Source organism: Furipterus horrens, unplaced genomic scaffold, assembly GCF_987537825.1.
Source record: "Furipterus horrens unplaced genomic scaffold, mFurHor1.1.pri manual_scaffold_11, whole genome shotgun sequence".
In the NCBI taxonomy this organism is placed as follows: domain Eukaryota; kingdom Metazoa; phylum Chordata; class Mammalia; order Chiroptera; family Furipteridae; genus Furipterus; species Furipterus horrens.
Window position 1 is genome coordinate 19,997,524 of NW_028327181.1, and position 13,770 is coordinate 20,011,293.

The 13,770-nt window shown below is 60.1% G+C and overlaps 1 protein-coding gene across 1 annotated transcript in view; it reads right to left on the reverse strand.

Annotated features, from left to right (window-relative positions):
- Positions 1 to 13,770, reverse strand: part of ARVCF (ARVCF delta catenin family member) — a 39,141-nt gene that overhangs the window by 7,303 nt on the left and 18,068 nt on the right. The window contains exons 2-7 of the mRNA XM_090257325.1: positions 12,465 to 12,692; positions 4,201 to 4,359; positions 3,495 to 4,021; positions 1,967 to 2,466; positions 1,272 to 1,455; positions 319 to 436 (exon numbers count right to left, since the gene is read on the reverse strand). Coding sequence (XP_090113451.1) covers positions 319 to 436; positions 1,272 to 1,455; positions 1,967 to 2,466; positions 3,495 to 4,021; positions 4,201 to 4,359; positions 12,465 to 12,674 — 1,698 coding nt within the window. The 5' untranslated portion in view covers positions 12,675 to 12,692. The remainder of the gene's footprint in view (positions 1 to 318; positions 437 to 1,271; positions 1,456 to 1,966; positions 2,467 to 3,494; positions 4,022 to 4,200; positions 4,360 to 12,464; positions 12,693 to 13,770) is intronic.

Sequence of the window (13,770 nt, forward strand, 5' to 3'; positions counted from 1 at the left end):
CGGGAGTGTAGAGAAATGGAGGCAGAGTTAGGGGGCCAACGTGGGCAAGAGCCCTCAGGGAGAGGCCGAGAGGAAAAGGGTGGAACACCTACTTCAGGTGAACCTTGTCTGGCCTCTGTGGCAGGCCCACTTCACAGTATGGTCACTACAAGGTGGCCCACGCTGCTCCAGATGTGCAGGCCAGTTCCACTCTGTGCACCCATATAATTCAAACCCCCTGGGCCCTGTTTCTGCTCCATCTCCCTGACCCTTTGAGGGAGGTTGCAAGACTGACCCTGCCTGGGACCTGCTGGGGCCGTCCTGTCCCGCTCCACCCACCTTGTTGTCCGTGTCCTTCCTGCCCACAGCTGACTGAAGCGCATGCAGGAGTGCGTCCACCAGCCCCTCGCACTCCCGAAGTCGCCGCCGGGCCTCCGCTCCATCTGAGCTCACGTTCCTGGGTAGCCAAGAGCAAGCTCTGTGACCCCTGGCTCCCACGGGAACTCCCCCAGTCCCCACCTGGCCTTGGGGTTTAGTTTCCTCTGCAAAATGGGCACTAGCACTACCACGTTGGGATTATTGGCAGATGGCACCAGCCTGCAGCAGGGAAAGGTGGGGCTGGCCTAACCACTGAGACCCTGGGGAGGGAGCCCCAGCCTGGCATCTCCGTGGCTGGGGTGGGGGTGGGGGCTTTTCTTTCAGCTGAATTAGGAAGGGATAGAGGTGGGTCCAGAGGTCTGAATCTGTGCACAGCAATTCTGGGTTCCTCCTGCCCCAATGACATCCCTGGGCTCCACTTTTCCTGAAGTCACTACCCTACAGGGCCATGGGGGCATAGCTTGATGGAAACCCAGGACTGCCTTTCGGGTCTCTGCAGGGCCTCCCAGGGTTTGGGGGCAGAGGTCACAGGAGGCAGGACGCAGCCTCTGAGGCAGACTGAAGATGAGGGTCCTGACTCCCCACTCCCTGGATATCAAAATGATGGAAGAGGAGGTTGAAGCTGGGCAGGGATAGGGCACAACAGGGTGGCAGACCTTGTCCAGAGGCGGCCCTTGGGAGTAAGTACAGCCCCATCAGGACCCACTGTCAGGACTCAGACAGGAATTGTGACGTGGCTCTGAGCCCTAAGACTCGGGCAGCTAGTTGTCTTCCAGATTATCTGGGACACGAGGACGTGGCTATCCCAGGATGGCTGTTTGCATGCGGGTTCTGGTGCCCAGCTTCTGCCTCCTTGACCAGGAACAGCCCAGGGCAGCTGCTCAGGGGGTGCTTGAGTCCAGCCCCACCCCCACCTCAGGCAGCCTGATGTGTTCTTGAAGACAGTCGTCCACTCGGCATCCCGTGGCTTGGAGTCCTCATTGGGCTCTCGTTCCCAGCCCGAGTGGGGCACAATGACCTCATGAGTCAGCGTCTGTAGGCCATGGTCAATGATGACCATCTTCAGGGGCTCGTAGGATGACAGGTTCCAGAGTGTGCCTGTGGGGCACCATTGACCAGCCAGTGCTGACCATGGGCACTGCCTCCCTACCTCCCATATGACCCCGCTCAGGGCCTACTGCACCCTCCATCGTGCCCCAGTTCAGACCAGAAGATAGGGAGTGACAAAAGCTGAGTGACTCTCCTGGCCTGGGCATATGGCACCCACCATTGGTTGCCACAGGGGAGGGGGGGTGGGGCCCAGAGGAACTGGGGCAAGAGGAAGGGCTGGCAGGGAGACTGGGGCTAGAAACAGCAGGTGCCTTCTCTTCCCCACCCCTTCCCAGCCACATGGATGCGCAGGACTACCATTTCTGATGCCAAACAAGAGGTGGTCAGGTGACCCTGCCTGGCAACTCAGATCCCATAAGGCACAATCCCCACCACTGCCCTGTTGGGAGTGGGACCAGGTGGGGAGGGGACCTGTCTGAAGGGCCCAGTGCCAGCCCCACCAGTGGCAGCCAAGTCAGAGGCAGAGATTGGGGACCTCTCATGGCCAGCTACCACGCACCTGTGACGAGCTCTCGGACCTCATTGTCCCGGGCAGCCCGTAGCAGGCGCACCAGGGCGGGCACACCGCCGCAGTCCCGGATGGCAGCCTTGTTGTCAGTGTCTCGGCCGTAGGAGAGGTTTCGCAGGGCCCCACAGGCCCGGCGCCGCACCTCTGCCCTCGGGTGGTCCAGCAGAGCCACGAGCAGCGGCAGTCCCCGCAGCTGCCTCACGCGCCGCTTGACACCTTCATTCTCAAAGCACAGGTGCTGCAGGTAGGCAGCTGCATTGGCCTTCACAGGGTCCACGGGATGCCGCAGCATGGCCAGGACCTCAGGCAACTCAGGGTCCCGCCACCGTGGCTCCTTGCGGGCACTGTCGGCGGAGGGCGAGTGCCGCACCACCCGGTCCAGGCTGCCCAGGCTGCCCCGTTCTGGCTGGGCCAGCGGTGCTGTTGTGGCTGGGAACGGGGGCCTCTCTTCCATCATCTCACTGCCATCATCTGCCACGTCCTCATAGGTCCTGTGCAAGTGAGCAGGGCACATGAACATGCTCTCGTCCGCTGCTGGCCCTGCCCCTGAGCTGCCCCAACAGATTTCCAGAACCCAGACTTCCAGAGGGCGGTGCTGGGCCTAGAGTGTTGGTACTTGGCCCCAAGCACCACATGGATGCTGAGAGTCATACCACAGCCCCGCAAGAATTGACTCAGAACCAATCACAGCACCAGCCACCAGGCAATGGTCATCAGGGCTTGCATCCCTCCCAGACACGGCTCACTCACTCTACCACCAGGCAGTGTCCCCCGAGTCTGAGGTAAACACATTTCTATGAAACATCTGTCCATGACTGGAAGTCCCACCTTCCCCATGAGGCCCATCTCTGGCTGGTGCCAGGATGTTGGGGGAGGCAGTGATCCTCTCTGCACATGGTCATCCTGGTGGGCCCACCTGAGGGGCATTCAGACCACCAGCCCCCCAGGGCACAGGTATCTCTGCAGCTTGTCACCATCAAACCCACTTCCCAGTGGGGGGGCAGGGGGAGGGGATTGAGGCTAGGAGGGCGCCAGGTGTCTTGCCCATAGTCATGAAGCAGACTGTGGTCATGTTGCCACTCTATAGATAAACTAAGGGCAGAGGGAACAGAACTGGAAGTTACTCAGAGAAGGGCTGGAGGGGTCTGTGTTCTGGTCACAACTGCACACGGGAGAAACTGAGACCGAGGGAGAGGCTGGGGCTTGAAGCTCAGAGGAACACCCTGAGACTCTTGCGCTCCTGTGTTCAGGGCTACCTGCCTAGAGCAGGGGCAGCAGGTGCTGGGCACTGTCACCAGCTTCTTTCATGCCCTAGGTCTGCAGGGAGGGTGCCCAGTGCAACTTCCACCATCCCGGAGAGTATCCTTGCTGCAGTCCCTGAGAAGAATGGAGGTCCAACTGACGTGTGCATGACTAATTAATTTAGCCCTGGCAGCTAGACTACCTGTTGGGAGTACTCTGTGGCAGGTGAGTAGAAGGCAGACTCCCTGGAGGCAGTGGTAAGGAAGAGGATACTCACCTAGTGCGAAGGCCTCGCCCACAGTCAGGCCTCCTCCTCGTGGCCGTGCCATAGTCGGGCTCCAGCTCCGGGCCACCCCCGTCATCGGCAGCCAGGCTGCGTGTGTCGTCCTCCAAACCATATGGTTCTGCCTGGAAGCGCTCAGGCTGGGAGCGGCCAGCTGGGGGCACGGGCTCAGGGCCCTCGGTGAAGGCTTCACGGCGGCCAGGCAGTGTGAAGCAGCCATCACCAGGGCCTGGGCCAAGGGGGCCACCACGAGGGGGCCGCACACCCAGCCCACGGGACAGGCTGCCATAGCTGGGGATGTCACGGGGCTCAGGGCTGTCAGGAAAGCCAACCCCACTGCTGAGGTAGGTTCGAGAGAGCGTGGCAGCTGGGCCACCTCCACGCAGCAGGAAGTGCCGGTCCAGGGGGCCATCAGCAAAGTGCCCCAGAGGGGGGCCACCATCCAGGAAGGGGAGGCCATCTGGGCCCATAGGCACCTGGCGCACTGTCCGTGTAGTCACCGTCTTGACTGTCTTGGTGACCTGGTTAGTAAATAGGTAACCAATGGGCTGGGCAGCCTGAGGCACCCGGATACCACCCCACAGGGCCCAAGTGGTCTCAGTTTGCCACCCGAACAAGTGACCCCCAGGAGGCGCCCACTCTACAGATGGGACAATGGCAGCTACAAAGCCCACTGGCCAACCACTTGGGCCAGCCATACCTTGGTCTCTGTGCGCCTTGTAGTGCCGTCTTCTGACATGACAATGGACACATGGGAGGTGGGTGTGCCAGGGTCCTCCTCCACTGTCACTGTCTCCTCCAGCACCTCAGGCGCCTCCGGCATCGTGGCCAGTGAGACCTGGCTGCCCGGGCTCTGCTCCTGGGTGAGGGGTGTGGGTATTGGCGGGGAGACTCAGCACTCACCCCACCCTAGAGTGCAGGTAGGTGCTGATCTGGATGCCAGGAATGACTTCCTCCCCACCCCCAGAACCCATGGACCCTAAAGCCTGTCTCAGCCCCAGCTGGTGAGGACAACAGCATGTTCCTGTCTCTAAACGCTGAAGGGTTGACCCTGCCCTGTTTCCGCATCCCAAGTGGGGGACCCAGGGACCAGCCACCATCATGGAGTCATGGAGCTGAGCTGGAAGATCCAGGGCTCCAGTGGTCTAGTCTTGGGCAGCCATATCTTAGCTGTGAGGCCCGATTGCTGCAGGCCCCCGGAGGCACATGGAGGCCAGGTGGGACCCACTGGATGCACTCCAGGTGTCCTGGGTGTCCTCTCTCTCCCACCTCAGAAATGTTGAGTACAGAAGCCTTGGGGTATTTCAGTACTGTTCACCAACTCCCTGTCCAGGCTCCCCCTGTCCCAAAGGCCAGCCAGACACCCCCGCAGGCCAGAAATACCCAGTTCCCAGAATGCCCCGTGCACTCAGAGCACCAAAATATCCTCACTCCTTCCGGCCCAGACACTCTTGGGGTGTTGAGTGGGCAAGGCCTGGCTCTACCCTCACTGAGACCCTGGGTGACATATCAGAGCCTAGAGAGTGGGTTCAGGGCAAGGGGGCCCAGCTTGTCTTTGATAAGAACATCAGTATCTCCCCCCCGTTCACCACTCCAAGTCTCACCACCCCAACCTTGTCCATCAGCTCCCGAACACCTGCCTCGTTTTCAGCCTGTGCTTCCCCCTTGCCATCATCCCTGTAGGGGATGACCATGATGGAACTCTAGGCAAGGTGGCTCTGGACAAAGGCCCTTTGAAGGCCCACATGTCTACTAGCAAGTGGGGAAACTGAGGCTTAAGAGGACAGGCCAGCCCACAGCTGAGTGGCATAGGGACCAAGAGCCTACCCCCTAGGCCTCTGACCATATGGGTCCCCCTCACAGCATCAATGTCTCAGGGTCAGCATCTGGCCAGGATGCATAGAGCCTGAAACGCAAGCCGCAGGGAGCGGGCAATGGAGGGCACATTCCTGGACAGCCAGGGCTGGGTCAGCAGAAGGGCAGGCTCTTCTCTGAGACTCAGGCCCCATGTCTTGCAGGATGGGGCCTCTGCCTGGGCCTCAGGCCCCTAAGTCCTGCACAGACATGGAGCTGAGGCCCAGGGAAGGCCAGCAGTTCCCACCTGCTTCTGCCTGGCATCAGAGCCCTACTCTGGCTCCTGTCCCAGTGCCTCAGAGTAACACAGAGAAAGGGAGCCAGAGCTGCCTTCAGGGCCGGCCTCCCAAGGCCCTCAGAGAGTAACATTCTCCCAGGTTGGCGTCCTGTTCTGAAGGAATGCTTGAGCCCTGCAACTCCTCATAGTGTTGAGGTTCAGGGGTCCAAGGAGGGGCCTGAACCAACATGATAGGGCAGGTACATCCCTTGAGCTCTGTCAACACAGGAAAGAAGAGGCTACAGAATGGACACCCCCACCCCACCCCAAAAAGGAAAAAATATGTGATTTATAAAAGGGAAATTGAGGTCTGAGAGAGGGGAGAAGATCTACCCAGAACTTCACAAACTGCTAATGGGGGCTTTTCAGGCACCTGTAAAGGCAATTCTACAAAGCCCCTTAGCCACTCCTCATCCCCTGTGTTCCACAGCCTCGGCTGTCACCTTCCCAGTCTTAGGGTACAGGTGGAGTGCCTGCTGGAAACCTGCCCAGAGTAGGGACATACTGATGGGCTGATGGGCAGGGTGGCCTAGGCGCTTCTCCGAGGGCACTGGAGAGCCAGGGCAATTCTGGAACAGGAAAAGGTACAGGAAAAGCTCATCACTGCTGGAGCCTTGGCTGCCCCAAGTGCGGGAGCCAACGTGTGGCAGTGACTGAATTCTCTCTGCTGGGCCCCGGGGGGCCAGGATGGAGGGGTCTCAGGCCTTGACCTGGGGGCTGCAAGTGTGGGGGAGGGGCAAGAAGCAAGACTGACATGAGGGGACCAGGACTGTTGCCCAGGACACTACATTGCCAGTAAGATATGGCCCCTCAGTAGGTTTGCATACATTTGCACACATTAACACTCTCAGACAAGAGCCCCTACTCCCTGGCTGGGATGGTGGAAGGGGGAGCACATCTCAGACCCAGTGCCACTCTGCAGTCCAGCTTATTCTTCTCACTCCTGCCTGTGGCGAGGTTCTGACACAGTGAGGTCAGGAGGATGAGGCGATGGGGCGTCAAGGAGAGCCAGGGTCCTCCACCAAGGACTGACAATCCCGCAGCATCACCCACCAACACCCAGTCCAGGCAGTCCTGTGGCGTGATCCTGAGGCACCAAGAGCTCCTGCTGGCAAATGACCTCAGGGAGCTAAAAACAGGCGATGACTTCACCCAGGCGGGCAGGCGGGCAGGCAGGCAGGCAGGCAGGCAGGCAGGAGCCTGAGTCAGCTGGAGATCATGGGAGGGCCTGGCCCCCATTACATATGCCTGGGCACACACATGCAGACAGGGACCTGGACACACATGTGCATGTGCCTGGTTGCTATGACGGGGACACAGGTGTGCATGAGAGCCCAGCCTGGCCCACAGGTCCGAGTGAGCCAGCACTCGGTGCACAGGGCCCACCATCTGCAGAGGCACCTGCATGTGTGTGCACTCATCCTCATCGCCTCTTCCTATCCGCCACCGTTTGCCCAGACTCCCTCAGCCACCACCCAGGCAGCCACTATAGGAGTCTCAGAGCCAATAGCAGACGGGGGAACCGAGGCCAGGACAGGGAGAGGCCCAGGGTCAACCCATCCCATTGAACTAACTCTGCAACATCTTCGGGGTGGGGGCATGGGATCATGGGCTGATGACCAGCACACAGTTGGTGCTCAACAGAGAAAGCTGACCAGCATGCGTGAATCCTTGTCTGGTCTTGAGGCCCTGCTCTAGGGTCCCATGTCCCACCTACCCAGACTATCCTCAGGGACCCCTGAACCTGCAGCCTCAGTTCCCCCCTAAGCCCCAGACATGGACACCCGCCTGGACACACCACCCCCAGCCCTCCCCCATATCCCAAATCCTGCAAAGTCCTGTCAATTGTGTCATGGCACCCTTTCTCCAGCCCTGGCTTCATCCTTGCAGCTCTCACTGGGAGCATGTTTAGCCTCCCATCACCCACCTCCAGGGCCCAAATCCATCCCATGATACTCCTACCCCTGGTCCACCTGGTTTATACCCATAGGCTCTGGCCTGGATAGTGTTTCCCATGAGCTCCCTTGAATTTATGGGAGCTCTGAGTGGCGGCTGGAGTACCCCAGAAAGGTCCTGCTCTCAAGAGGGTGCCTGGAGACACAGAGGCTGTGGGACAGGCAGAAGACAGTGCCAGTTCACTTTTGTGCCCAGACGTGGGACAACAACACATAGAAGGGCCACCACCTGGGCAAAAGTCCACAAAAGTCTTTGGGGTGCTTGTGGGAATTGCTGAGGGAGGGGACTGAGGAAACAAGCCAAGCTGTAATGGGGAGGCAGGCTGGACTGGGGTCCCAGGGGCATGGATCTACCTGCACTGCCTGCACTTGTCAAATGAGCACCCACGGTCTGTATCATGAAGAACAAACCACAGGGCGCATGCTCCACCCTGTCCGTGGCCCCGAGGCAAACGCAGCAGATGGGTTAAGGTGGGACCCCACACCTGGCTCCCATAACCTCTGGGCCAGGCCCCAGAAGGCATGATGGGTGCTGCTGAACGACTGACTGAACAGAGGGGTGAGGGAGTGACAGCCCCCTCCCACCAGCTGGCCATCCCAGTTGGACTCAAGGACAAGCCAGGCTGGCATCTCCTACCAGGGAGCAAGCCCTTGACCACCAGAGACACCCTCTCCCTCGGAGCCCATGGCCTCTACAGCAGCAATCAGTCCTCCTGCCAGGGCACAGCCTCGCGCTGAGTGGCAGACAGGCCAAAGGGTAGTGGGGTGCCTTGTGGGAGACAGAAAGCAGAGCTGGCTGTCATCCACCCCAACTTCCCCAAAGCCCAGCCCATATCCATTGGCCATACTGTGGCTCAAATTCCCACAACACCCCCAACGGCCCTTCCATCTCTAGGAGGGGGGTAGTCAGTGGCCAGACCCTGGGGACCACATCAAGGATACAGAGCAGGCAGAAATTGGCTGTCCCAAGGAGGCAAGTGCGCAGGAGACCTACCACCCAGCACAAGGGGTGCCATGAGGTTTTTCCTCCACTCAGCCTGTTTCGGGGCCTATTATTGGACCCCGCCCCCTCAGGGCAAGAGCTCAGGTAACCCACAACTTCCCCCAACCCCAGTACTGGAAGGCAGACTGCCTGGGTTTTCCTCAGAGACTCCACCCGCTTCTGCACGTGGGCAGGGCCGTCCTCCACCCCTCCCCTCACGTGCGCTGCCGCTGCAGACAGGGCTTTCCTTAAAGCTCCCTCCCGAACCTCCTTCGCAGGTCCCCAGGGTCGGAACCCGCGCTGGGTCTTCGGAAGGGGCGGGAGGCCCAGCGTGCCTCCGGGAGGGAGCCTAGCCGGGCTTCCCCCTCCTGACTCGGCCTCCCTCCTGCACAGAGGGGTTGCTCCGGAGGGCCATCGCCCCCCGCCCCTGTCGCCAGCACCTGTCCTGGGCGCTGGCCCGGGGTGCACCTACTGAGTCCCGGCCCCGCTCCCCGCGCAGGGTCGCACCGCCCGGGGCCCCCGTGCCCAGCCCCCAGAGACCTCGCGGCCCCGCGCCGTGCACAGCCTCCGGCGGAGCGCTCACTCCACCGCCCCGCCCGGCCCAGGCCCGACGCGCCGGTCCGGAGCGCAGACAATAGCCGCCTCCGGCCGGCGGCTCCAAGGAACAAAAGCGGGTCCTCCCGGGAAGGCCGGCGCCCCGCCCTCCGCCGCTGGTCCCGGGACCCGGCCCCATCACCCGGGACCAAGTTCCCTCCAACCTGTCTGAGTTCGGCCGGCATCGGGCCGGCTCAGGAGGCGCGGGTCGGAGGTGGGACAGCGGCAGCTGGACCGGGCTGGGCTCCGACGCCCCGAAAGCTCAGGCTCCTGCTCCACGGACTCGCTCCCCGCGGGGGCGGATCTGGCAGCGGTCGCGGCTAGCAGCCAATCGGGCGGGGCCGCGCCCAGGCGGGGCGGGGCGGGGCGGGGTCCGGTGGCTGCCTGGGGTCTCTCCAACAGCGGGTCTGGGCTCTCGCCTCTCCCCTGCACCCTCCTTCCCCACGAGGGTGATATTTTTCCTACCCAATGACTTGAGCCGAGTCCTTCCCCGGCTTCGGTTTGCCCCCAGTAAAAGAGCTCACACGTTCCTCCCCATGTAGAGTTGGGGAAACAATTCTGATAGTGCAGGGTTCAATGTAGCCATTAACAGAATGCAAGGCCATCCTCGATTGCACAAGCTGCTCAACCTGGCCGAGACTCAGTTTCCCCTTGCTGTGAAATGGGGACCGATGAGACAGTAGTTACTACGATAACAGCGCTAAGAGCGCTGCCAAGTCTCTCAGATCTGGCCTCAAGCCCCTGCCCATTCCCAAAATGGCTCCCCCAGAGTGTCCCCACAGAGTTCAACCCAGACATGGCAAACGGACTTGCACTGACCCATCTTGTCTTAGGTTTTCTCCCTCAAGACACAGGATCCCTCTGAGGAGTCTCACTGCAGATCAAAGGGAGGGGAAAACCGTTGGGTGACTCTGGGTGAAAGCTTGTGAGGCTGCCTCAGACCCTCTCCAACATGCCTTTGATCTATTAGGAAGTGGGGGGGGGGGGGTTCAGAGTGACTGGTTAATCAGGGTACACTACCCGCCTTCCAGAAGCCTGGCGAGAAGGTGCAGTCACATCCTGGGGAGTCTGGCTCTGCTGGAAAGAAATGCAGACAAGGGAAGGGCTGGGCTGGGCCACTTCTTGGGTCACACCCCACAAAGACAAGCTCTTTCATTATGATCAAGGTAACCAGGCTCTGAGGGGAAGAGAGCTGGGGCCAGCCTGCCTCCTGTCTGTTTTCCCACAGAACCCACTCAGAAAACTGAGCCACCATGGAGCCTCTTTTCTTCTGCAGCATCTCAGGTACATACACCACATAGCCAGCATTTTCCAGCACTCTGGGTGTCTGCTGCATGTCCCTCTTAGCCTCAGTTTTACCACCTGCACATGGGTGAGTTGACCTGATCACTGGCCCCCTACATCATCTATCCATGGCAGTCCTAGGTGGAGCAGGAGCCGGAGGACTGGGGCAAAACAGGACTGGACCACTGCCCTAAGGGAATTTGGCCTGGATGCTTACATTGAATTCATTTCTGTCTTCTCCCAAATTCCACCAGCTGCTACTGCCCCAGCCCAAGGCTGGATTCATCCCTAGCTTCCCCCGCCCCGGCCCCCTTCCCCCAACACACACAACACTGGGTGAGAGCCAGCCCTGCTCTAGCCAGGGATCTGGAGGAGGGAACCCTTCCTGCTGGAGAATGAAGGGCAGGCATTCAGGACTGTGGAGCAGCCTGGGAGTGGGGGTCACGACAGCAGTAGTCCCTGGCCTCTCAATGCCCTGGCTCCAGCTACCCGCTTTGCCACCAGCTCCCAAGCTATGCAGAACCCAGCTCTGACCCTGAGAACCAGCTCAAAGTAGCCCTGCAGCTCAGCAGGTAAGTCACCATTGCTGAGGTGGGTCTGGAAAGCAGGTTTGGCCCCACCTCTCATGTGCCCTGCCAGGCCAGCCACCACCCTGGGAACCCACTCTCTCCTATCTCCGACAGAGAAAGTCATCTCCTCCCAAGAGAAAGAAAATCAAGGTCAGTCTGGGAAAGCCTTGGGTGGGGATGGGTGGTGGGGAGAGAGGGAGAGTGGCCTGAAGTCTTCCCTCCACAGCCCTCAGGAAGCCAGGGCAGCTCCAGGCCATGGGAACATCTTGCCTCCAGGGGCATCAACCCTTGGCAGTGCCTTCTGGGCTGAAGGGTCAAAGCTTTTTCCGGCCAGGGAGGGCTGGATAGAGTGTCTGGCGCCTGAGGGGCGGCCTTGGGGTCATCAGCTGTTGCTGTTCCCATGTGGCCCAGCTGGGCTGTTCCACTCCCCCTTGAGGTTGGAGGTACAGGCCTCACTTTTGGAAGGCTCAGCAGGACCAGAGAATGGAGAGTGTGTATGTGCTAGGGGACGCATTAAGAGGTGTATGGCTGCCAAGTTTAGGAGAGCAACCCTGCTACCCTTCCCAGGGAACTGAGGAGCCCAATGGGAGGGCCCTCCAGGGTCACTATGTGGAAACCAGGGGAATCAGCAGGCCTCGGCCCCCTAGGCCTCTGAGCCCGATGGTGAGGAAGGGCCACAGTGGGAGGCCTTCAGGGTGGACCCCCACCCAGGGACTCTATGCCCAGCTCCCCCCAAATCCTTAGGACAGCTCCACCCTTGCCTGTCCCCTATCCCATGCCTCAGTTAATAATGGGAGCGAAAATAACTGCGCCAGACTCCAGGACTCCTGAATTTCCTTGTCCTGCCCCTACCATCCCATGAGCAAGGTACTTTTGTCACTTATCTGCAGGTTAGACACTGGGGCACAGTGGGTGGTGGGAGGAGTCCAGGGGGACTGACTTCAGAGTTCTCAGGACCTGGCCACAGAGCAGACAGGTTTCCACACCACCCGGACGCTGATCAGGAGCCTGAGCCAGTGGAGAAACTGAGCTCCCATGTCACCCTTTGAGCTGCAGGCAGAGCCCAGGGCCTTGCTTGGGCCTCCCCTGGGGCTGACCCACTAATGCATGCTATGAAGAACACCATGGCAGGGAGATTCCAGGGCTGGCAAAACCATGCTGACCACTGAGCTGCCCAAAACAGACCCTGTCCAGTTGCCTGGGTCTTGGGGGGCTCACTCAAGGTGAGAGTGCTGTTCTGAGGATCAGGCTATGTCCTGCCCATTCATCACATGGTACCCTGCACACCAAAGTAGGATTTATAGTCTGCTTGGGATCCTACTTTCCTCCCCTCAGAGGCCCCAGGAAGTCTTGCAATAAGCCAATGCATGCTGGCTTGTGGCCCACCAGGGCCACTTGATTGTTTTCCCACTTGGCCATTTTACCCTTCCTGTGTCACTGGGCTGTTACCTGCAAGACCAGCTGTTGCCAGGCCATCGGCAGGGGCTGCCCACTGCCCACACCACCACTGCCCACACCAGGCTGCTGGGCGCGTTCCAACTGCAGGGCAACATGGCGCCGCTCCTGCTCTAGTGCCCATGTTAGCCGCTCGAAGCGAGCCTCCTGCTCCTTCACCGAGGCCAGGATGCTGGCGGCTGAGTGCACGTTGCAGTCCTCCATGACCAGGATGCCTGCTGGCTGCAGGCAAAGCAGAGCAAGGTCAAGGTAGGGCCAAGGCAGAGGCCCGGAGAGGCCACCATGGGCCCCCTGCCTGCCCCACTCACAAATCATACAACTCACTTCTGGACTGGAACATCCAGCTCTCCAGAGAGGAGCCACATTGATTAAATTCTAAATTAAAAGCCATTAATCTGAAGCTCGCCGGAAACAGCTGGCTCCTTCCCTGTGGAGTATGGGGCTCTGACCCAATCTTCCCTGCTCCCTGGAAGGCCCAGCAGAAACATGGGAGTGCGAGAACCCACTGGGAGGGGAAGGTGTGATCAGTGCTCAGACCTCCCAGGCCCTCTGCTGCCCGCTGTACATGCCAGCTCACCCCAGTCTCATGGGGCCATCCCAGGCTCATCTCATTGAGGTGAATGCTGGGACCCAGAGAGGGTGGGGGACCTGTCCATAGCCACACAGCTGGTGTGGAAGAGCCAATGCACCAGTGATCAGGGAGTAAGGTGTCACTCCACAGCTGCCAGGTACCCAGGACACCTATGCAGGTACAAGGGTGACACTGGCCTACAGATCAGTGGTCTTGGTTCCACCCACAGTTATGCTGGCTGGAACAAGGGTGATGTCTACCCACACCACAGAGTGAAAACCAAGTACAGCTGGTTTGCAATTCTGTGCCTGAAAGTGGCCCATGTGCTTGACACTGGGTCCAGAGGGAGGTTGAGGGCAGGGTCCTGGGCTACCCAGGCCCAGTGTGCTGGGAGGGTCAGGTCTGTCTGGGTCCCAGTCCAGTGCTTCCCCTGAAGGTCCCAGGGGATCTGGGGGCGGGGAGGCGGGGGAGGCAGGGCACGGCAGCTGCAATGACAAGCCAGCACTTTTCCTCATCACTTGTTCTCTGGCTGCTCGGTGTGTTTGTTTTTCATGGGCAAAAATAAGCAGGAGGAGTATTTGGATTTAACACCCAACCACACGCAGCACGTAGGGGCACAGGCCATGTGACCATACTGCCAGGCACTTAGTGTGCCACATGGTGCCAATGCTGCTTGGGGCTTCCTCCTGGCCTAACCCACACCAGTCCACTGAGGCCTGCTCAGCTGAC